At 34.3% G+C, this 24,035-nt stretch overlaps 1 protein-coding gene across 20 annotated transcripts in view; it reads right to left on the bottom strand.

Annotated features, from left to right (window-relative positions):
* The window catches only part of LOC106884379 (protein DOP1A), a 141,172-nt gene that overhangs the window by 55,156 nt on the left and 61,981 nt on the right, over positions 1-24,035 (bottom strand). For 4 of the 20 annotated variants that reach the window (XR_016242158.1, XM_089353341.1, XM_089353358.1 and 1 more), the window contains exons 6-15: positions 22,416-22,644; positions 20,695-21,284; positions 20,231-20,278; positions 17,548-18,397; positions 11,330-11,604; positions 9,278-9,430; positions 7,452-7,555; positions 7,190-7,342; positions 3,524-5,437; positions 1,755-1,974 (exon numbers count right to left, since the gene is read on the bottom strand). Coding sequence is in view for 16 of the 20 variants with exons in the window: in XM_089353341.1 (XP_089209467.1) it covers positions 1,755-1,974; positions 3,524-5,437; positions 7,190-7,342; positions 7,452-7,555; positions 9,278-9,430; positions 11,330-11,604; positions 17,548-18,397; positions 20,231-20,278; positions 20,695-21,284; positions 22,416-22,644 (4,536 nt within the window). In the remaining 4 variants the exon portion in view is untranslated. The remainder of the gene's footprint in view (positions 1-1,754; positions 1,975-3,523; positions 5,438-7,189; positions 7,343-7,451; positions 7,556-9,277; positions 9,431-11,329; positions 11,605-17,547; positions 18,398-20,230; positions 20,279-20,694; positions 21,285-22,415; positions 22,645-24,035) is intronic. The other 16 variants (XR_016242160.1, XM_052967989.2, XM_052967997.2 and 13 more) reach the window with 5 other exon arrangements.

Genomic DNA, 24,035 nt, shown 5'->3' with positions numbered 1-24,035 from the left:
TACTTCATTTATTAAAGAAAATAATTATATTGTAAAAACATCTATCCTCACTTATTATGGAGGAGGTGGGGTTACCAAAAAAAAAAAATCACAGTAATAAATGAATCGTTTCCATGCACTTTGCAAGTGGAACGAATGGTAGCTTCATTGGCACCAAACTCATGGTCCATAACAATGAAGTTTCCACTGTCATGTATTGTCTTCATCATCTCTACTTTTTTCTGTAGAGAATACACTCATATGCATTGTTTGTTAAGACCGGGGGCCTTTGTGTTTTTTTCTGATCACTGGCCCCATATTGATGGGTATGGGTATGTAACCTTTCAGCACAGTCATGTAAACACAAGTGATAGACAGTGAATTCTGGGCAGTTGAGCATGTGGGTGGTTGCTGGAGTACATTTTAGCAGTACAAACAGAATCTTTGGTCACCAACCGGTATTATCACTCACAGATCAACTTGTGATAAGTGTAACATGGTTCACAATTGAGCATAGCATTTAATCTTTGGTCAGTGGTGAATGAATCAATGATAAACAAGGTTACATGTAGTGAAATTGCAGCATGCAGAATTTAAGCCTTACAAATGAGCAAATAGCTTGTTAATAATAGCAACTGAAGATGTTAAAATTAATAAGCCAAATAGCAAGACAAATAGGTTTCAATTAGGAAAGACAGCTCCAGTGTTTTAATCAGATTAACTGTTAAGATGGAGATGTATCTAATTCACTGTATCAATGTTGTTTATTATAATAAAAAAACAGAAAGATTAAAAACAAAACACAAATTATCAAATAAACAAGAGTAAATTATATTATCATCAGAATTACTATTTTACAGGATATATGATATAATTATCAGTGTATAAATTAAATTTATACAATTTTGTTAATGCTAAAACTTATGATTCTACTGAATTTTAAAATCTGGTAAAAAAAAAAATTTAAGAAACAAAAAGAAAAAAAAAATTTAAGTAAATGAACATCATTAAACTGGAATTCTGATGCTAATTTCTTTTACATAAAAATAACAAACAAACCCAATTAAAAAAAGCACCAAACGGAAATATAAAAAGCAAAATGTACCCCCATTTATAAAATCTAATTAAATGTTATAAATCTAATTTGATAATTAACTATGGATACCTAACTTATTTTTAAAAGCATAAATTTATAAATGCGTTGATCATATTGAATTTATATAATTATACAAAAATTGATGGATAAAATACATGCTATCACCAAAATGATGATTTCCTTCATTGCACAGTCGATGATATATATATATGTATATCATCATATATATATGTATATTAATATTTTAGATTCAATAGAATATTAAATACATGTTCTTTGAAACCCATTCATAAAGGAACAATTAATTAAATATTAAAAATCAAAATATTTTTTGAATTTGTATTTTCAGGTTTAAGTTGTTTAAAATCTTTAAAATGCTTGAAATAAGGGCAGAATTATTGATATCAAACTATTTGTATACGATTTATTTTATGCATCCTGCAAAAGCAACTGATTTTAATTTGTTTGAAATAATGATACTAAAAGTGCAAGAACTTTTTCTTAAAACAAAATTATTGTAGACTGATGAAAGAATTTGCAAGTTGAATTAGCAAACTGCATTCCTACCCTCAAGTTTCTCATTATCTTTAGATCAAAGAACAAATATGTATTATAAAATCCTCCCCTCCTCTAAATTCTATTTATGAGCAAACAATATACAACTCAGCAGCATGCATACCCGACTACCACTGACTGGATTGAATACATGGATTAAATTGGTGAGGATCTGGCCGGCAGTATATGAATCCACAGCGGATTGAATCCCCAGATTAGGCAGGCTGTGTTGATTGATTAAAACAGGGGAACTATTGTCCAAAAGACAATAGTGACAAATTCTGGTCAATCCTTCTAACATAGTCAACACATGGTCTGGAGGAAGACTCTTCATCTGTTGCTTCCTGAAAATATAAGTGAATTATGTCAATATGCAGGTCTCAGTGGTGGAAATGTGAATAAAGCAGGAATGTAACTGAAAGTAATTAATGTCTAAATGAAACAGTTTTATTATAAATTGTTTAAGTCACTGCACCCACTCCCATCACAATGTCTATTTAACCCATTACCTACCAGTGATCTCATATGAGATCACTTAAAAATTACAAATTTCGTAATTATCTGTCAATATTTACACATATCTAACCTTTTTGCTATATCTACTAGGTATATTTTTCTGATATTCAAATGAAGTTTGCTAATTTTTCACCCAATATCTCGCTTATTTCTATTTAAAATGTTATTTTGATCATTCCAGTCTGTTTCTAAGGCTGTTTTATGCTAGAAATCAAAGTTTCATAAAAAAAAATCCAGTTAATAGAATTATGGGAGGTAATGGATTAATAAGGGTCTGCATTAGAGTTGGCTGTATTTGGTGCAATTACCATGATCCTTCTGTTCAGTTAGCCATCACTCCTCCTTCTCATCCAGGTTGTCAATAGACAACCATTACCTGGCTCTGTTACTAGCCATTACCCACTCTCCATCATAACACCAAACAGTAGTTGCCATCACTGCTTTTTTTATTACTTTCTTCTCTAACACACTCTTGCTCCAAACACACTGTTTCTCTCAACATTACTATTCATTATTCTTTCTCTCTTACTCATCATTTCTTTTACTCTCGCTTATTTCAGCTTGTCACTTCTATCACACTCATTTCCCATCATGCTACTCTTGGTGTTTTCTAGTCAATGTCCTTATCAACATGTTAATTTTCTTTTTCATCCCTTGCTTGATATCTTCATTTCTTTCTCTGTCTCTCTCATCTATCACTATAGTTCTCTCCTCTCACCCTTTCTCCTATCACCTTCTCAGCCATATTGACTTGAACAAATGGAAACAAAGCAAAGCAAAGAGGACTTTAATTTTACTGGGAACAAGACAACCTCTTTAGTGCAGGTACTGCATGAAACACACCTAGGGCACACTATAAAGTGTTTGACATCAGGATGAACATACAAGACTAGGTCCCCCAATCTATCTAAGAATAAAGTAAATCCAAATAAAAATTGATTTGGACCATAAGTCCAACCCATGCCAGTAAGGAAAAGTGGATGTAAAATGATGATGGTGGTATATAAAATGAGATATTTCTGCATATCTATGTGCATGGGTATATATGGCATAGTTAGAACCAAATTTTTTTAATGTAAGGAAACTGTTGCAAAAACTTTAAACATATGTTTTGGAGGAGGTGGAAGTGATTCCATCAGCAAAATTTCCACAAGGTTTGGCAATTATGTTTGCAGTAGCTCTATACTTCAGAATGCAGGTAATTATACATAAAGTACATATCTATCTATCTATATATATATTTATATAAATATATCTCCCATTCCCATAGTATACATTGTACATGTGTATGCGCATGCATACGTGTGCACATTTATGTATTAGCACACAATTTATGAAAATTTACGGTAACATTTATGAACTATAACAGATGCTTACCTTTCATCCTTTGGAGTTGTATACAAAGATGAAATTGATTCAAGGTTGCGGCAAAGCTGTGAAACAACATTCATAACAACCAAAGCCATGGCCTTTCCCATATGTGGCAGGGCAGCTGTTACCATGGAAATCCAGTGACGATGCATATGGGCTCGATGAGATTGCTTGAGCGCGCTAAGAACTGCAGACAAAAACATGCCTTGTTGAACAATGGGCCGTCCTGAGTTATAACGTACACGTGACAGAGAAGGATTAAAGTTTACTTTTGTGCGATCCCAGTCAACGGATGAAGATGTATTATCATTATTTGCTGAATCCCCACTGGTTGGATTTGGACTTCCCTTAATTAATTGAATATGACCCTCCAACATAATCATCACAAGCAACAGATTTAATAGCTTTATTTGAAAAGTTTCATTAGCACTTTGTTCTAAGCTGTCCTCGTTAAAGGATACAATAGTTTCAGTGAAACTCACTCGATGCATGACATTGTCTGATATCTGGCGTGAATTGTAGACGCTTGCCAAAACAGAGTGTAGAATAGCTTTCTGCAGCTTGCATTTCATCAAAAGATCACTGATGTAAGAGACAAAACTTTTACCACTTTCTTTCATTATATGGATTAACTCTGATACAAGATGGGTTAGAATTTCAGCACTGAGTATGTGAACCTCTTTGTTACCATGAAGTTCTTCAAGTGATAACTTGCTCATCATCAGATTTGGATAGTATGATCGGATGAAGTATAAGCAAAGAGAAATCACAATTTCTAAGTACATATTTGTCCGGTAGTTTGATATCACATCAGATGGTAATTCTCCAAAGAAGTTATTTCCAAAAACTGACTTTCGGTGTCTTGCTAGAAGCATCTGCAATTTTGGTAACTGTTGTAATCTGTTGTTACTGATGCTGGTTGTTGCCATGGCAGTAACCATGAGCCGAGGACATGTTACAAGCATAGACTTGAGGGTCGACAGTGCATAGAGAGTTTGCTGACAGTCATATTTCTGCACATAGAGAAGTATATGCATATGCAATGTGTGTATACCTGTAGCTTCTTCTTCATTTTCATCTAAATTGTTGCTAACGTTATTTGATGATCTACCAAATGGTCTAGAGAGATCGGATTCACTGCCAGTTGGAGAATCAATCTCTAACCCTCTCTTATCAATAGCATTCAGGAGATCCTCATCATCAAGGACGCTACTGTCTTTAGACATGGAGCCAGATTTACCATCTGGAAGAGAGAAATCGTCGGGAATATCGACTTGTTTGCTCAAAAGCAGTGGCTCCCTTGTTACTTTGTTAACAAGATCATCCAGAATACCAGTGACAATATTTTCACTAGTCTCACCTGCAGGTTCCTCAACAGTGACCACATTATTGGATGGATCATCAGTGACTGTGCCAGCTAACTCTTGCTTAACTCCAGTAGGCTGATCTTCTGTGGGATCAGTATTATCCAGTTGGTCCTTCTCATCAAAATATATACCTTCCTTTAAACAAGTTTCCTTTGTTAAACGTCGGATGCTTCTTAGATCAAAATTTTGAGCAGGCGGTGGAAGCTCAAATCCATCAAATATAAGCCGATCAAGAGAATTTTCTGATCCACCAAAGGGATTGATTCGGAGCTTGAGATTCTCTGGGTTCACCCTGTCAAAGGGCATATCAATTTGTGCTCTAGTTGAAGCAGTCAAAACACCAGATCCTTTTTCGTTCATTACAGTTAAAGCAAAAGATTTCAGTTCTTCAACATTCTTCTTTGAGATATTTTTGGTTTTAGAACTAACATGATAAATAACATTTCCCCCTTCGCTACTGATGGCAAAGATTTTGGTGTCTGATTTATCCTCATCCACATCTGATAGCTTCACTTTTTGGGGTTGATGGATATTTACATGTTGTATGGATATTCTGGAAAGAGCAATTAAAATACAAATAAATAATGACTTCAAACTGATGCAGAACATTAAAATGATATAATCAGCTAGCCACCTACACTTTTCTCTGCAAAATAGGGGTAGTTTATCCTGTTCAGGCTATATTATTAGCATTATTCTGCGATTGAGAATTTAAAATCACTTCTTTAACTTTCTAAAAGACATCTCAACGCTTCTAAAAGCAAACTTCGTTTGTTTATTTACGTTTGTCGTAATTTGAATTTAACATATGAGAGCGTCTCATAAAGCGAGATCTATATATCTTAATTTGCAGAGGAATTTGTAGTGGGTAGTTTAGCTTAATCGGTCAAAGCATCATGACATGTAATCACGGGGATGTGAGTTCGTGTCCACAGCTAGCCACCTACACTTTTCTCTGCAAATTAGGGGTAGTTTATCCTGTTCAGGCTATATTATTAGCATTATTCTGCGATTGAGAATTTAAAATCACTTCTTTAACGATATAATCAGAGTATCACAAATGTTAAAAAATTTTGACAAAATCTTTACTTAAAACACTAATTATTGATTAAAACAAATATATAGACAGACATACAGTTACAAACACATATATCAGATTCTGGTACAATGAAGAGATTAAGTAAAATTAAGAAGAGGGATATGTCATGTTGTGAAATCCAGCCTAATTTATCACTTCAAGCTTCACAGAGTGTGGCCTTCATGTGAATAAGTGTGATACATGTTTCTATGTGTGTTTGTAACTAATAGTCTTCGACATTATAAGTAAACCTTTTATGTCAACAAATCCATCTGCTACTTCAGTATAGATGCACATCATAGACCAAAGCTTCAGTCATCCTTCCTTAAACCAGAGAAAGAAAATATATAATGTTACGAGTTGGAGTGAATAATCTTTGATAGCTTTTTTACTTGTTTCAGTCATTTGACTGCGGCCATGCTGGAGCACCGCCTTTAGTCGAGGAAATCGACCCCAGGACTTATTCTTTGTAAGCCTAGTACTTATTCTATCGGTCTCTTTTTGCCGAACCGCTAAGTTACGGGGACCTAAACACACCAGCATCGGTTGTCAAGCAATGCTTGGGGGGACAAACACAGACACACACACATACATATATATATATATATACATATATACGACGGGCTTCTTTCAGTTTCCGTCTACCAAATCCACTCACAAGGCTTTGGTCAGCCCGAGGCTATAGTAGAAGACACTTGCCCAAAGTGCCACGCAGTGGGACTGAACCCGGAACCATGTGGTTTGTAAGCAAGCTACTTACCACACAGCCACTCCTGCACCTATAGTTTAATTTAACATTCATTTTTCATTGAAGTGTATTTTAGAAAACATTTATAAAATCAGAATATTTGCATATTGTTGAGACCAAACCCCCTTTTTTGATTAGATATCTTTCTGATCCCTAATTTCTCAACCATGGAAGTTAGCAGAATTATGCTTTGATCTTATGTTGCCAATATTCTTGTACCTTGGCCTCATAGATGTTGTACCGGACACACACAAACACTACACTCAATATGAAACTTGAAGTAGTAATTTAGGTTGGATTTCACACCTTGACATGTCTCTCTACAAATTTAGTATTAATTTCTTTTGGCTGGAATCTGACGTACATATTGACATGTATGTATGTCAGTCTGTCTAATCATCTAATAGAAGGTTAACATTGAGAGATCAGTGAGGTAAAATATAAAATGTAGCAAATGCTTATATAGAAATATAACAAACCTGGCAGTATCTGGATGCAAGAGAATAAGAAGGGTAGGTTCTAAAATTCTGTAAATGCCACCACGCTGTATAGTGTGCATTAACCAAGTACTAGCTAGTGTTTTCGCAGAACTTGTATCTTCCCGGAGACTATCTAATACTGCAAACATTGACCTGAAAATATGCAAATACACTTATTTATTTGCTATAAGGAATAAGAAATGTATGAGAATAGCAAGTGCTTTATTAGTATTTAAACAGTAAATCTGAAGTCGATATTTACCGATCAAATGTTCTGAGAGGCATTCCAGGGGCACGACTAGTTTTCTTATCACGGATTAAATGCCAGAGAACAGTAAATTTTCGGAAAGCTTCAATGCGTTTATTCTAAAAAACAAAAATTGATAGAAAAATTATACATTATTCATAAATACTCAATAGTTTCATTGGATAATTAAGATTAAACAAGAAAACATACTTAGAAGAACAAAGAAACTTAATGAAGTATTTTTGTTTAATTTACTACAAGTAATGATGTATTATTGCTGCTAGTAATAAGAGTGATATAATGGCACAAATTTGGGGAATAGGGGGAGAGATATATTTGATTAAATGTTTGATTGGCACTCAAGGATAATGAATGGTAAAAATGACCATGGTGGAATTTCATCTAAGAATGTAATTAATTCCTCACAAGATGTTACTGTCATTTAACATTTGTCTTCCATGGGATAGTCTGACAGGATCTGATGGGTCCAAGGGCTGCATTGTAAGCCATTGTCTTCACTGGTAAAGTTACCCTTCCTAAAGTCAACCACTTTACAGCATACACTAGGTGCCTTTTTCATACCACCAACACTAGTGAGGTTGCTATGCTGCTTGCAAGACTACAAACCCCAAGGAGGACAAGATTATGCCAGGAGATGACAATTAGAAAGGAGTAAAGTACGAGAGAAAAGGGTCAGAGCAGAACAGGTTTTTTTCTGTTGAGATGCTCCATGACTCACATTTAGAAGAGAAGGTGGAAATGATAGGGTGGAGGTGAAAAGTGAAAAAAAGTGTGGAGATAAGGTGCCAGAGTGGACCTTCAAAGCTTGAGGTGTGTAGGAATGAGTGGAGCAGAGGAGGTGGGTGGAAAAGTAGCGGGTGTCTGATAGTGCAGAACAGCAGCATTGCAGTCTGGCATGTTTGGTTTTCAACCAAATCTGGCATTCACAATCTTTTATAATAAAAATGATAATGATGATCTCCAACTTAGGCATAATGCCACACATTTTGGGGAAAAAGAAAATGCAAACACACAAAAAAGGTGACAGTTGATTGCACTGACTGTCATAAGAATAAAGGCAATGTTACCCTGGTGAAATTTGAATTCAGAATATACAGGAATATAATTACTGTAAAGTGTTGCTATGTCTATTGTTCTAACATTCAAATGTCATTTATTTTTATGATTAATAATAATTTTTAAGAAACAAATATGTTAACAAACAAATGATCACTATTTCAACCTTTAATATGGTTAAAAACAGTATCAAAAGTTTCTAACATAGGTACAAAGACCAGAATGTTTTGGTATAGTGGTGTGGTCGGTTAACTCAACTCCAGTACTTGACTGGTACTTTAATCAAATCCAGGGGAATAAAAAGTGAAGTTGATTTTGGTGGAATTTGAACTCAAAATATAAAGAGCAAGAAAAAAAAGAATCACTGCAAATAATTTTCTTTGAAATCCTAACAAAGTGTAACAATCTCTGAAGAAGGGGTCAAAATAAGCCACTGAGCTCTTCTATGTGGGCCTTTTTTTACAAGTTTTTTTCTCTCAATTTTATTGAATTTGCAATCCATTGAGCAGTTGATGACTTTTAGATAGTCTTTTGTGTCAGATTGGTTTCATGTTTGCTTACATAAACATTGGCAGTAATGGAAATATGGATGGGTATAAATGAAAGATATTTTCATATGTAAGACAAGATATACATGTTGGTCATGAATACCCCCCCCCCATCAAAAACCCCCCCAAAAAACAATCAATGCTAAAAAATGGGCCATGATAAAAAGTAGTTGTTTATCCCTGCTCTAACACAAGGCAGGAAATGTGAGAACTTACTGGTTCATCTCCAACAAGAGCACTGCCAATCACATCTTCACAGACCCAACTGTTTGGTGTTACTTGGTGCAGTTGCTGGAACAATTCCACACTCCTTTGATGATTATTAGAAGTAGATGCATCAAGATGATTCCATAAATTTTGTGCAACCATCTACAATAAGCATAAAGATATATGATTCAATATATAAATGCATGCACACACATATGTTGCTATTTATAAGGTAAACAGAAAGCTTGGATAAATTTTAAAATCTAAAAATCACAAATAAACTTTATATATATATATATATATATATATATATATACACATACACACACACAAAGCATATTTGTAAACTATATGAGGGCAGTGGCCTAGTGGTTAGGGTGTTGCATTCATGATCATGAGATTGTGACTTCAATTCCCCAACTGGGCAGATGTTTGTGTTCTTCAGCAAAACACTTCACTTCATGTTGCACTGCATCCACTTTGATACCTGACATGTGACACATTTTGCACCTATTCAGACAATGTCAAGTTGATGGAGGGAATGAGTTAATGTACAGCACATACATTTGATCAATATAAACAAATAATTTGTGCAGATCATTCATCTAGAAATGGTGGAACCTTCATTTGTCATCTATGACAGGTGAGTTCCTGATATATACTAGGAGTAATATATATCTGGAATGGATTTGTCTGTCACCACTGTGTGATTCTGTACATTTTAATTTTAACAGATATGCAATATAGAACATTACACTTATTTAAGATGACTGAAAGAAGCCATCAGATGTAAGTGAAGGCAATAGGCAAAAAAAGGATAATGATTTGTAATGGTTATTTCATTACTTGCCTGGACATTGCTTCTTCATGAATTTGATCTGATGCTAAATATGGAACTTCTCTACTACGTGGATTGACAATCAGACTGTATGTAACAGGTCAAGAAATACAATGATCACTAAAATGGAAGCTGAATGTTTATTCTCATTTATTTCCTAATGTATTTCTCTTCAAATGGTTATGCATATTGTACTGTGTGTTGTTAAAAATACTTTCATGCATAAAAGTGACTGTACAATTTTTTTTCTTTTTAGAAAAATTCTATAGGAATACATTTCAATTTGCAACATGGAAGTCAATAAGAAAATAAGTTTCACAATACAGAAAACCACATTATGGTATTGATTCTCTTTTTGCATGCCATTACTGTCCTGCTAAACACTAAACTTAGCATGTCTCAATGTTCAACCTAGCCCTACACAGACGTTTTCCAAACTTTTACCTCCAACATGAAGGAGAACTTATCTTCATTCTTTATGGACTCAATCACTACTAAAACCTCTTTAGCATACACATCACTCCTCAAGCACACACATTTAGACACATCCAAACCCACATGTAACAAAAGCATCACCTTTCCCATGAATACACATACCCACCTTCCATATAATTTCCTTAATAACTTCATAAACACAATCATATACACTTACGTGACACCTACACACATTAGACAAATACATACAATCATATGTCCTATATAACATACACAACATAGCAACAGTCACAATAACACAACAATGACATAAACATATACACACTCCCCATATCACAAACAACTTCTCATTATAGTCACCAAAACACAGTTAAGCACACATTTATACATGCACACACACAACCATACATACCACACTGAATTCTCTCAACATACAACACAATACAGCAACAAATACAATAAATCGATAACAAAATAAAAACTCACTGCAATAACATACAAACACACACTCCCTGAGTCCCATCATTCTGTCTGCACACTACACCCACTGAAAACACAGCTAATCCATAAGTAATTCCTTTTGTCTAGCTCCATCCTAACTAATAGATTCATCACATGATTTTTACAAAAGCACAGAAACATACCATTTTATATAACAGGTGCAAATATCTAAATTTGAAGTAATGTTCAACCCAATATAATCTATAGACTATTTAAGATGCTGAAAAATGAAAACCACTATTACTTAAAAACATTTTAAAATATTCAAAGTCAAAAACCAAACAAACCTGATAGAAAAGAGTATTGTTATTAAGATATTTGAGATGCCTGGGCAGCAGTGCTGGCAAAATAACTACTGATATGGTTCCACCATCATTGCCAGATGATGGCTTCCGTTCACTGCCTCCATCATCTTTGCTACGAGACTCACATTCTACTGACTGAGTCAGACTAACCAAATCCAGCATCGTAGAAATTGCTGCCACTTGAATATGGAAATTGTCAACAAAGCAACTACAGAGAATCAAATCTTGCAGCCACGGAGGTAGTGCAGAGTCCTCTTCTGTAAATAACAACAAATATATAAAAAAAGATAAATAGAAAAATTAATAAATAAAAAAATTAAAAGAAACAGTTAATTATTTATAATATTACCACATCTGATGGCATAAAAGATACCTGGATATATTAGAGGAACCCTAGTTTCAGCAGCACATATTCCGGGAAAAAGTTTTAGTGTATTAAAGCATGCATTATAGACCCAACTTCGTGTATAGAACCCAGAGTGATTTTTTTCCCTTTGACATTAAAAAAAAAAAAAAAATGCATCTTATATGCCATCAAATACGCAATGTTTGTGTGTGTGTGTGTGTGTGTGTGTGTGTCTACGTCATGTTCTTGTACAAAAAAAAATGCACAAATAGGAAAAGGAAAAAAAAAAAGAGTTTACAACACATAGCTGAATTTTGTCCTGTTGATAATAAGCTGAAAAATGTTTACTGTTACTTGAGGTATATCTTTAGACTCTCCCGCTACATCTGGGTCAATCTCCTGAGCTAATTTCTATTGACAGCCATCCCTCATTCTTACTATGAGCCTGCTCACCTATATTTATATCCATCTCTCACCCTCTCTACACTCAAATGAAATCCTTAGCTCCCTATCATTCATACCTCCATCAATCTCCTATCTACTGTATTATTCTGTGGCTGTCAGTAATGTTACCTTATATTATATTAGCATTTCTGAACTGCCAGCTTTTGAGAGCTACTCTCAATTAGCATCCAACCCTCATTCTTATGATTATAATCTCAACTCATATTTACCCTACCCCTTTGTTCACCTTCCACTACATTCATCCCCTATATACATCTGGCTACCTCCATCTCTTACACTCCTCCTACACTCTTGAAACTCTATCACACTGCCTGATTTTTCTGTATCTATACTCTCTTCTATTCACTTTCTTGGACATATTGCTTTAAGAATACATTCTGACATCTAATTACTGCCATATTTACCCTTTTTCTCAGGTACCACTCCAGCTACTCCCACATTTGCCTCTGTAACATGCAAGATTGTTATGAATCTCTTCTTGTCCTTACTCAACCTATCATATTTTAATCTTTCAATGCTTTGCATAAAGCAATGCCCTTATCCCCTATCTTCCCTTTCAGTCAAGAAGGTGCTTTAGTCTTGTGAGTTATGAGGTGACCTCACTGGTGTCAGTACTAAGAGTGGAGGGAAGCACTCACTATACCCTGGCATTAGGAAAGACATCGTCATAGAAATCATATCAAAACTGAGAAACTGGAGCATGACATGGTCCTTCAACCCATTGCATTGAGTCTATCAAAGTATTCAATGCATGCATTTTGGAAAGTAGTCACAGGAATGATGGTTGTGTGTGTGTGTGTGTGTGTGTGTGTGTGTGTGCATTGTTATGAATTAAAAAAATATATTCAGATAATTTCTCATTTGCACAACATGAATTAGAACACTGCTCTCTGGTTTAGCAAGTGAAGACAGAAAAAAAACTCTTTGGGGTCATGTGACTGTTTAAGGTGTAGGTGGTATGATTTTGGTGCACATTTACAGTGTGGGTGTAGTATAAAGACTATTATTGCCCACATGGTGAGTTACTTCCTGCTAGAAGATGATGTGCAACAGGATGAAAGCTGATGTGAGTAGGTCTTTATGTAGTAGCCGGTGCCACACGATTGATGTGTGAAATGGTGCTGGGCAAAATTCATGTGGAACAGTTGACACAGTATTAGGTGTTGAGTATGAAGTTGGTTTTGGTGGTTAATATGAACAGTGGAAGGTTTTGAACTGGCTGCGAAAATAGTGAACTTGGCAACGTAAGGAAGGCAGAATGGTACAGTAAATTCAGAAGTAACAAGAGTTCATTCAGAAAAAAAAAAAGAGATAGAAAAACAAGATAAAAAATAAATCATTAGATTGGTGAACGAAAGAAGAGCTCACCAAAAGAAGTCTACACATTTCAGAGGTAAATGAAAGAACTCTTTAAAGAACTGCTTATTTATTCCATAAATGTTATTGGTCTCTTAATTAAAGTTCTTGTATACTAGTTATACTCAATGGTTCTGTTTGTTATTTTTAACTCTCCTAACTTCTTTGACTACTGAATCTTCCACTCTAAGCAAGTTGGTTTGTTGAGCTTGCCTATGAGGTCTTCTGAGCTATCGGACATAGACTGCTGTGTTGTACATGGTTTCGGGAGGCCATGTGCAGCATAACAATATATGTAAATTACACAATTTTTTAAATACTATAAAGTGAAAAATATACTACAGCTTTTGATTTCAAAGTTATGAAATTTCTGTATAACAGATAGTTCATATAGAGAAGGAACAAACAGACATATCTGATATATATGGACAAGCAAAGCACAGTAATATGAGGAAGGGAGGAAGGAAGGGGTGTGTGTGTGTGTGTGTGTGTGTGTGTGTGTGTGTGTGTGTGTGTGTGTGCGTGTGCGTGTGCGTGTGTGTGTGTGTGTGTTTTTCAAAGCTGCTGCTAGCAGCTGTTATTAATCAGTCAAGTACTGGGGTTAATGTAATTGACTAACCCTGTCACTCAAAATTGTTAGCCTTGTGCTTAAATTCAGAAGTACTACTGCTACTGCTAAGAGGCAAGCTGGTAGAATTGTTAGGGCGTGAGTAAATTACTTAGTAGTGCATCAGTAAATTACTTAGTATTTTTCTGGGTCTTTACATTCTAAGTTCAAATCCCATCAAGGTCAACTTTGTCTTTCATCCATTAAGGGTTGATATAACAAGTACCATTTGAGCACTAGAGTAGAGGTAATTGACTAGCCCCGCTCCATATTATTATTATTGGTGGATAAGCAAAATGATTAGGGCATTGGAGAAAATGCCTTTAGCCTTTTATCTTTTGGAATTGATAAAATAAATTACCACTCAAGTTCTGTACTTCTTTTAGCAAATCATTACTGTCACTAAATAGTAACTCTCGCTGTGGTCCAATAAACATGCTAGAAACAGTGGCCAAATTCCCCTTAAATTACACCTGGCTATCTTAAAAAGAAAAGGACACTATCTGAAAATAAAGTGAGCTAATCATGGCTGGAACATTTTGTTTATAAGTCTGCTTCATAAAAACTATACAATAACAACACACACATGGTTCTAATTAGATCTTAAGGCTATCACTGAAAGCATCGTGTAGTGTCTATAGAGGATAATCAGCATGGCAGAGCCAAATACATTCTTAAGCTAATTCACAGGAAAACATTGAACTCAACCCTGCGCATATCAGTATTCTGGTGCAACAATGGCTAAATGCATTGAACTGTATTTACTAACAGATAGCTATTCAGAGGCCTTACCAGATAACTTCAGAGAGACCAGCCCATTAATGTGCTAAATTGTGAGAGGGACAGGAAGGCATGAATGAGAGAGGGGGGGGGAGGAAGGGAGATTTACAGCTAGGTTGACTTGCCAGTCCTGTGTTAAGTGTCTAAGCCACAATCAGGGCAGTAACCAGTCAAAAGATAAATACATTGAAATCTTTAGCTGGTAACCTGGCATCTTATCAAATTGGCTAGTTTGCAAACATTGCGTATGTATGTGTGCATGGATATTGTTTTATTAAAAACCTTGTCAGTTTTATTATATATTAGGTTCATATGCACACATGTATGTGTATGTATGTATGTATGTATGTATGTATGTATGTATATATATATATATATATATATATATATATATATATATATATATATATATAGCCACAGTCTTATCAAAATAGTAACCCAGATCAATCACCTTTTCTTTATTACTTATAAAGTAGAATAGAATTAATTTGTTTACAAACTGAAATAGAATAAACTAAGGCAAAGATTGATTGAAATCCCTATATGTATGTGTGTGTGTCTGTAATACTCTCATTTATAGAGAACAGAGTGTAGAGCATAGATGAAAAATTAATTCATACAACACTGAGTATAGTACACCTGTTGATCGTAACCACAGTGGGTGGTAGTTCCAACACTGACACTATGAAACAAAACATATTTCCCAGAAACATTGTTTTAAATATGCAGGTGAAAACTCATATGTCAACACTGACTTCAGGAGCTTTCATATGTATTTACATGTGTTTGTACACTCTCTCTCTCTGTATATATATATATATATATATATATATATATATATACACACACACACACACACACACAAGTAAAAAATACCAGTATGTTACACCTGGATTTGCCTCAACAAATTCCTTTTGATGCATTAAGCATGGAAAAGTAGACATTAAAATGATGATGGTTTTTTTTCAAATAATGGCAACCCATGATAGCAATAGGCTTTTGGAAGCAAACATTATCCTCACCACTACTACTACTACTACTACTGTTATTATTATCTTATAATAATTGCTTGTCATTACGATACTTAGCCCGTCAACACTTTCACATGATTAGAGAAAAAGAGGAAAAGAAAAAAGAGAGAGAGAGAGAGAGAAGTGCTCATGACGTGAGGTGGGGGGAACATAATTGTAACACTTTCACATGATTAGTTGAAGAGAAAGAGAGAACAAGAGAAAGAAAAAGAGGACAAGGTGAAGAGTGAGGTAGAAAGAGAGAGAAAGAAAAAGGAGAGAGAAGTGTCCATGACATGTGGTAGGGGGAACGTAATATTTATTATGTGGCTAAAAAAATTAGTTGAACATAGTGATATCGAGGTGAGTTAGGAATATAATTTTAGCAGAGGGGTGATGTTCTGATGGTGAAATTAAAAAGGCAATGAGAGATGATGGTGGTGGTGGAAATGGTGAGTGCATATTGAAAAACTGTTTTATATCACCTATCATTTAATGCATGTGCATCTCAAACTTGCCATTCACTTGATCTTGGATAAAGTTTTCAGGTATAACCCAATAGGTTTACTATTAATTCTGTGAAATATTCACAGGTCCTGGTAGTTATTATTATTATCATCAAGAGGGTAGTACATTGAAGTGCCAGACAAAATGCTTTGTGATATATGTTCTGGCTCTTTAAATTTTGAGTTCCAACTTTGCCTTTCATTCTTCCCATGTTAACAAAATAAAGTTACAACCAAGTACTGGGTCAATATAATCAACAAACCCTACCCACAAAATTTCTGGCTTTGTGCCTAGTGGAATGGCAGAATCACTAGAGCACTGGGTTGATAAAATAAAATGTCAGTCAACTACTAGAAATAGTTTAATTGACTAACTCTCTCCCTCCAAAATTTCAGGTTTTGTATCTATAATTAGAAACAATTGTGAAGGTAGAACAGTATTTTGTCTACTTTTACATCAAGTTTGAAGAAGAATCATCATCATCATTGTTTAACATTCTTCTTATATGCTGGCATGGGTTGAATGGTTTGACAGGAGCTGACCAGGCAGAAGACTGCACTATACTTCTGTGTCTGTTTTGGCATGGTTTTTACAGCTGAATGCCCTTCCTAACACCAACTACCCTGTAGAGTAGGCTGAATGCTTTTTATGTGGCATAAATACAGGCAAAGTCAGTTTTGACATGTTTTTACAGCTGGATATCCTTCCAAATGCCAACCATGTTACAGTGTGGACTAGATGCTTTTAATGTGGCACCAGCACTGGCAGGGTCACTAAATGACTTGCAAGACAAGGAATCTTTCAGATAGGAGGGGACATTGGAGGAAGTGATCTTATGTCAGATGATGAAAAATTAGAGTGTATCTTGGTGTAGGGGAGGTACATAGGTGCAAGCTAGAGAGAGAGAGAGGGAGAGATAGAGAGGGAGAGAGAGAGAGAGAGAGGGGAGAGAGAGTTAACAAGAAAGAGGGCAAAATAGGTGTGCTGTTGTAAAGGAAATACATGGTTACCTAGCCAGAAAGAAGAGCAAGAGAAGGAAGGAGAGAGAGAAAGTGATCAAGAATGAGGGTAGAAATAGAATCTGAAAAAAAAAAAAAAAAAATCCAAGTAAAAATGTCAATAAATGTACCTTGTTGGAAAGACTGTTCTAATATTTTGTGATAATCTGTACAATAAATAGGGAAACTGGCAAATTCAACAAGTAGACGACATGCCCATGTAAATGCCTCACAAAAATCTGAATCTGATTTTACGGATATCTTCTGAGGTAATCTGTTTTCCATACTTTGCTTGCGTAAAGTTTCATCTTGGCTGTATACAGAAGAGGAGCTACCAATCACAGAATCTTTATCTGAACAGCGTATTGAATCCAGAGGTAAAGTGATCGAGTCCAGGAGATTGTTAACAGAGGTGTCTTCATTGAATATTCTATGAGATACAAAAGTATGAAAAAAATCTTGGAAACACTGAACACAAGCTTGCATTAGAGTCAATGGAGCACTGACTATTTTGTCAGCAGATTTTATTGGAGAATTGGTCATCCTGTAGAATGTTGCCCTCAGATTTGCTACATGGTTTATAGGTGTACATTCAGTCATCTCAATTTGTGAATTCTGATTGACGGATTCAGTCTCGCATTTTAGAATCTGAGGACTTGAAAGAGTTTCAAAATCATTTAAGGCACCTGAATCAGTACTTTCAATAGTAAGATCCTCACTAGTTGAACTTGCTGAACTTTCTGATTTTTGTCTTTCATTTGAGTAGTTGTCCACAGAAAATACATTATTTACAACCTCTTCTTGATCCCCAGTCTCAATGACTGTCATGGATGGTTGGGCACGAGTTAAAATTTTATCACACAACTTAAGACTATACATTATCTGATTGCTCTGTAGCTTATCACTGTAATGTATCAATGATGTTATCATTCTCCGAAGAAGATTTGGAAGAAACTCCGTCTGTGTTTCCAAATATGTTTCCTGCAAAATGAAATATAAAAGTTACGAATAAAAAATAACAATAACAAAAGGCAATATAATTATTCTAGCAAACAGTTTATCTACGCAAAACCAATAAATTTATATTTTAGAGAAAAAAAAAAGACAAAAACTCATAAAAAATATTTATCACTCATTTCAACAAAATTTCCAATCAGTATTATTCATGATTTTTCATATGTTGCTGTAAAAATTTTTTTAAATGCTTCTTTTCTAAATCTTTATCATTACTTGAATGAAAATTTGATGTACTTAGAGTCTACAGCAATGGCAAAAGAAATGAGAGAATAAAGCTCTTGGAATTCTATGACAGAAATAAAGTTAGCTGTCTTATATCTGAAAGCCAGCCAACCAGCCAAACAATTGTCTGGAATTCACTAAAGTATGAGAACTGAATCAATTTCACATATCCAGAAATACATGAAATGGTCCATTTATAAGAGAATTTTGAATTAATCAACAATCTTCAAATGAGTTGAGAATAAGTTATTAGCAAGGTGCAATATCATGAAAACAGGGTAAGCAGTATGACAATAATTTAGCTTAGGATGAATGCAGATAGCAGGAGCCTTGTCAAAAGGATTAAGTAGTATTAACCCATAAAGCACTGGGATTTGCACTTACATAGCATGGACTGCTGAGCACATTTTATGAAAATGAAACTACAATACACACATAAAAAACAAAAAATAGTTAAAATATCTTCTTAGTATATAATGGAAGCAAGTTTCACATCATCTGAAAAGTCAATAGTTGAACTACTAGTCCTCTTGCATTTTGGGGCTATTGGATCATCTGAGTGACATTAGACTCCAACAAACGTCCATAAATTAACTGCATCTATCTGGGCCATGATCGTGGCCTGTTGACCTGTGCCTGCGCTTTATGTGTTAAGTATTTGAAATCACAAGACAACATTTAGTGACAGTGAAAAGAAAGAGACCTCAGCCTAAGATCTCTTAAGCTGATGAATCAATTGATGAAAGTGATAAAGTGAATTGTAGCAAAATTAGTATAAGACACAATAAAGTTTGGTACAATGCAGCTTAAGTTTGTACATGTGCATGGAATCCCTTACATCATATATCTAGCAAAACAATTGCAACAGATGTTGATAACCAAAACAAACTACATTGGCAAAATAGAAAAAGCTTTTGTCAGGGTCCCACGTTCTGTTGTCAAGTCCATGCTGAGTAAATTAGATATAGATAAATAGGTTAAATGGAGATGAACTGAAAGCTATATGCAAAACTTCTCAACATAAATTTCCTTCTTAGTTGGAGTAAACAAACTTCTAGTGGCAGTTGTTAACAAAGATAATTCTAAGAAGTCTGCTCAACCTTGCTTTTCCATTAATTTTTTAATGCTAGCATTTATTAAACAAATATGTTGTTGAAGTAGTTTCACAAGCAGATGCTCTTCTTGTCTCTAACCCTTACCCATTTTTCAAGTAAAGGATGCTTGCTCTATCTATTTATCGCCCAATAGGGCAGCTTTTAAGCTACTGAGCCCAAATGGGAAGATCTGCAAACAGATCCCTGACTTGATTTGGAGAATTTGTTGCAATTGCTTCCTCCAGAGTCATATCCCAATGATGATCATATTCGTTGCAAAAAATCACGCAAAAAAAAAAAAAAAAAAACTCCAAAAATAATTGCTGGATTTTACAATTAATTTCAACCATTCCCAAACAATTTGTTGCAGAAAATCACACAAAAAAACAGCCGGAAACAATCACAGTACTGAAAAGTTGGGAATCCAAAATTTCAGGATTGCAGGTCCGGATTCAGCCCAGAATGCTTTCAATTTACTCACAGTGCTGGCCTGATTCCAAAATGGTATGATATGTTGGGCTACAGCCTCCTAGAAGTAAAGTTGAAAAAGTGTGACACACTGATATTCGCATTTATCATATTAGATATATATATACTGAACAGTATAGATATAAAGGATAAAATCCATTTTTTTTCCTGCTTTTAAAAAGAAAAAAAATAGGATTTTATCCTTTATATCTATACTGTTCAGTATCTATGCGTTGAATAAAATTTATCTTTCTACTTGTTCTATCATACATTTCAGCGCTTTGAAAACAAACTTGTTTATTTACATACGGCGTAATATATATATATATATATATATATATATATATATATATATATATATATATATATATATATATATATATATATATATACACATACATATATATAAAGTACTTTGTGAGAACCTAGAAAATACAAAGTTTTTGAATAATATTTTGATAATATTGCTTTACTTACTAATGAAATAACATCAAGAAGGAAGTTACACAATTCACAAAGTTCGATGAAATCAGGCATGTCAGAGGGAGATTCTAAATCAGAATGGTTAACTTTTGCTGTGTGAACCTGCATAGAACTCTTCTGGCAGGCCAATTCAAACATTCTTCCAATAAAATCCCAAATATAAAAAGGTTCAAAAGAGTTAAAAAGCAAATTAGCAGTCTTCAAAAGTTCAGTAATAACTTTCTCATCACGTTGTGGGGAAGCTGTCTTAGAATTTGATGAAGGAACTTTACACTCTTTATAAAGACTTCGGAAAAGAGCCCATAGCACATTTTCTAAGATCACCGGTCCAATTTCAGGTTTATCCAAGAGACTGATGAGAATTCGGAATGGCTGTAATATGGAAGCTTTTGCAGATGACTCATCATTAGGATAATCTGGTGTGCAAGAACTTTCGTAGAGTCGAGCTTTCAGAGCTAAGACAAGTAAGTCTTTTGAAAAAGTATGAAAGTAAGATTGGTCCTTTTCTCCTTCACTGGAAGCAGTATTATTCTCAACTGAATCATTAGACAAAGTAGAGTGACGTTGCCGAGCATCAATTGCACCTAATGAGAAAAAAAAAAGGGAAGAAAAATATTCTAAAATACTATTAGGATATTTGTATTTAATTTGAATTAACATAAATAAAGGTCAAGAAAAATGGAGGTTATATTTTTGCTTTTCAGTCAATTCAAGTGGTTCACTCTTAAACTCAATTTGAAAAGTGATTTTATTTAATTTTTATTTTTATATATATTCTTAATAACTTGGAAATTCCTGAAAGTCAAATACTGAATATTTGGCCAAAAAAAAAAAAAAAGTTATGGACCAATGTTTTTAAATGTTGAAGTTACATACATCTGAACATTAAAATTTGGCTGGAGGGCAGGGGAAAGGAATATGTTGTGATTTCTGTAACTGCTTTCCCAACATTATCTAAATTGTCAAACAATTATAATCATTACCGTATCAAAAGAAATTTGTCGTGTGATCATTGTAATACTAGCAATGGCTTTTTTCTTGTTTCTTGCAAGTATTTATTTCCAACAAAACTTTCTATTTATATTACAATGTTACATCTGTCACAAGATAGACTTCATTACTATACATAGTTTCATTAATTAGTCAGTTGATAGTTTCAATATACAATTGTATTTTTTTTTTGACTAGAATTAGATATATGCAATTTTATATTTAATCGTTTACACACACATACATACATATGCATATTTCTTGCATTTACTAAGCTTTCTCTTATCAAATTTGACTAAGCATAAAATTAGTTAATTATAATAAATTTATTTTAGTGTAAACAAAGCTTTAATTCATTTGTTTTTGCATAATCATAATTAAACTATACATTTGATTTTATATCTAAATGTGACCAAAAGTATTATAATTTCATTATATTTTTTATCAAATAAGAGAATATAAGATAAGTACCAAGTCAAAATTGTGACTAAAAGAGCAGCTGTGTGTGATTGTGTGGGGGGGGGGGGGGATAAAAAAATTTTTTTTTAAATTTAATTCTATAAGATGAAAAAATATTCATTCACTCAAAGGATTAGTACACCAAATCAAAATATGCTAAATAACCAAAAAAATAACTAGAAGAATTTTGCTGGTTATGGTTACTATCATAATTTAACAGAATTTCCATTATTTTTATCAACAAATATCTCTTGAATATATCTCACCTGCTAAAGGGACTCCATTACAATCAGTGCCCAACAACCAAGCATATAATCTTCGATTCAAAGACATGTCCCTGCGTAGTATTACAGTAACAGAAGCTTTCAGAATCTTCAACATATCAGCTTTGGTCAACTGAGCATTATGCATAGGGAATGCTATCAAGAGAAAATCTAACAGACTTCTCTGAACTAGGACAATGCTATCTTGAACAGCTGTACATGCTGCTTGTACCTATGAGATGGAATACAAAATGAAAAAAATAAATTACTGTCATTAAGCAATTTTATGTAAATAATGAAAAACTAACAGATTTGCAACATTTACCAGTGTATAACTGATACTAAAAAGTGAAAAAAAACTCTTTTTGGAAGATTCTAACAGAAAACAATGATTTTTTTTTTTTAATATGGGAATATTTAAAGGAAAAATACACTCACATCAAAAGATTTCCAGTTCTTTTTTTGTTTTTCCACATACTAATTAATCAAGTTTGTAATGTCTTTTCTATATGTGTAATTCTCATTATCTATGTGACACATTGTTTTTCCTTTTTTAAGTTGTTGAGAAAAATTTCTTTAAAAATGTTCTGGAGTGGCTGTGTGGTAAGTAGCTTGCTTACGGACCACATGGTTCTGGGTTCAGTCCCACTGCGTGGCACCTTGGGCAAGTGTCTTCTACTATAGCCTCAGGCCGACCAAAGCCTTGTGAGTGGATTTGATAGACGGAAACTGAAAGAAACCCGTCGTATACATGTGTATATATGTGTGTGTGTGTGTGTGTGTGACACTGCAGAACAAGAAAAAAAAGGAAAAACAAATAATTTGTACTTCATGCATCAAACTTTCACAAGAGAAACAGAAGAAACAAAATACAAACACATATACAACAACTCAGTATATATATCTCCGTAACCGCTTCATGAAACATTTGTGAAGTGGATTTACCTAACAATATGACAACTTCGCAAAAGTTAGTAATGTTATGACTATCAAACGTGTATGACTTCAGCGGACACATTTTTCTATATTTAGATACTCTTTAGAAAAAGATGTTATGTACTGATGAGTAAATATAGCAATCTTTCTAGCTGTGGATATTGGTGGAAATATTAAAAATATTTCTGAAAATACCTCATAAAAAAAAATATATGCCTTGATATCACTTTTTTTTTTTTTTTTTTTTTTTTTTTATAGAGAGGAAAGTATACACCTATAGTCTTTGCAGGCCTACCAAGCTGGTATGGAAAATGGCTGCAAATAGTAAGTTTCTGAAGGTTTGAAAGTTCTAGGGATACAGATTTGGGTAAACTGTTTAAATATGTAGTTGGTGGTGAGACAGAATATGGAATATAAGAGGTGTTGGCACTCCATCGATTACGATGTCGAGGGTTCCAGTTGATACGATCAACAGAACAGCCTGCTTGTGAAATTAACGTGCAAGTCGCTGAGCAATCCACAGACACGTGTACCCTTAACGTAGTTCTCGGGGATATTCAGCGTGACACAGTGTGACAAGGCTGACCCTTTGAATTACAGGCACAACAGAAACAGGAAGTAAGAGTGAGAGAAAGTTGTGGTGGAAGAGTACAGCAGGGTTCGACACCATCCCCTGCCGGAGCCTCG

This window comes from Octopus bimaculoides, chromosome 1 (genome assembly GCF_046866305.1).
Source record: "Octopus bimaculoides isolate indiv1 chromosome 1, ASM4686630v1, whole genome shotgun sequence".
Taxonomy (NCBI): domain Eukaryota; kingdom Metazoa; phylum Mollusca; class Cephalopoda; order Octopoda; family Octopodidae; genus Octopus; species Octopus bimaculoides.
This window is presented reverse-complemented; position numbering and strand designations above follow the sequence as displayed.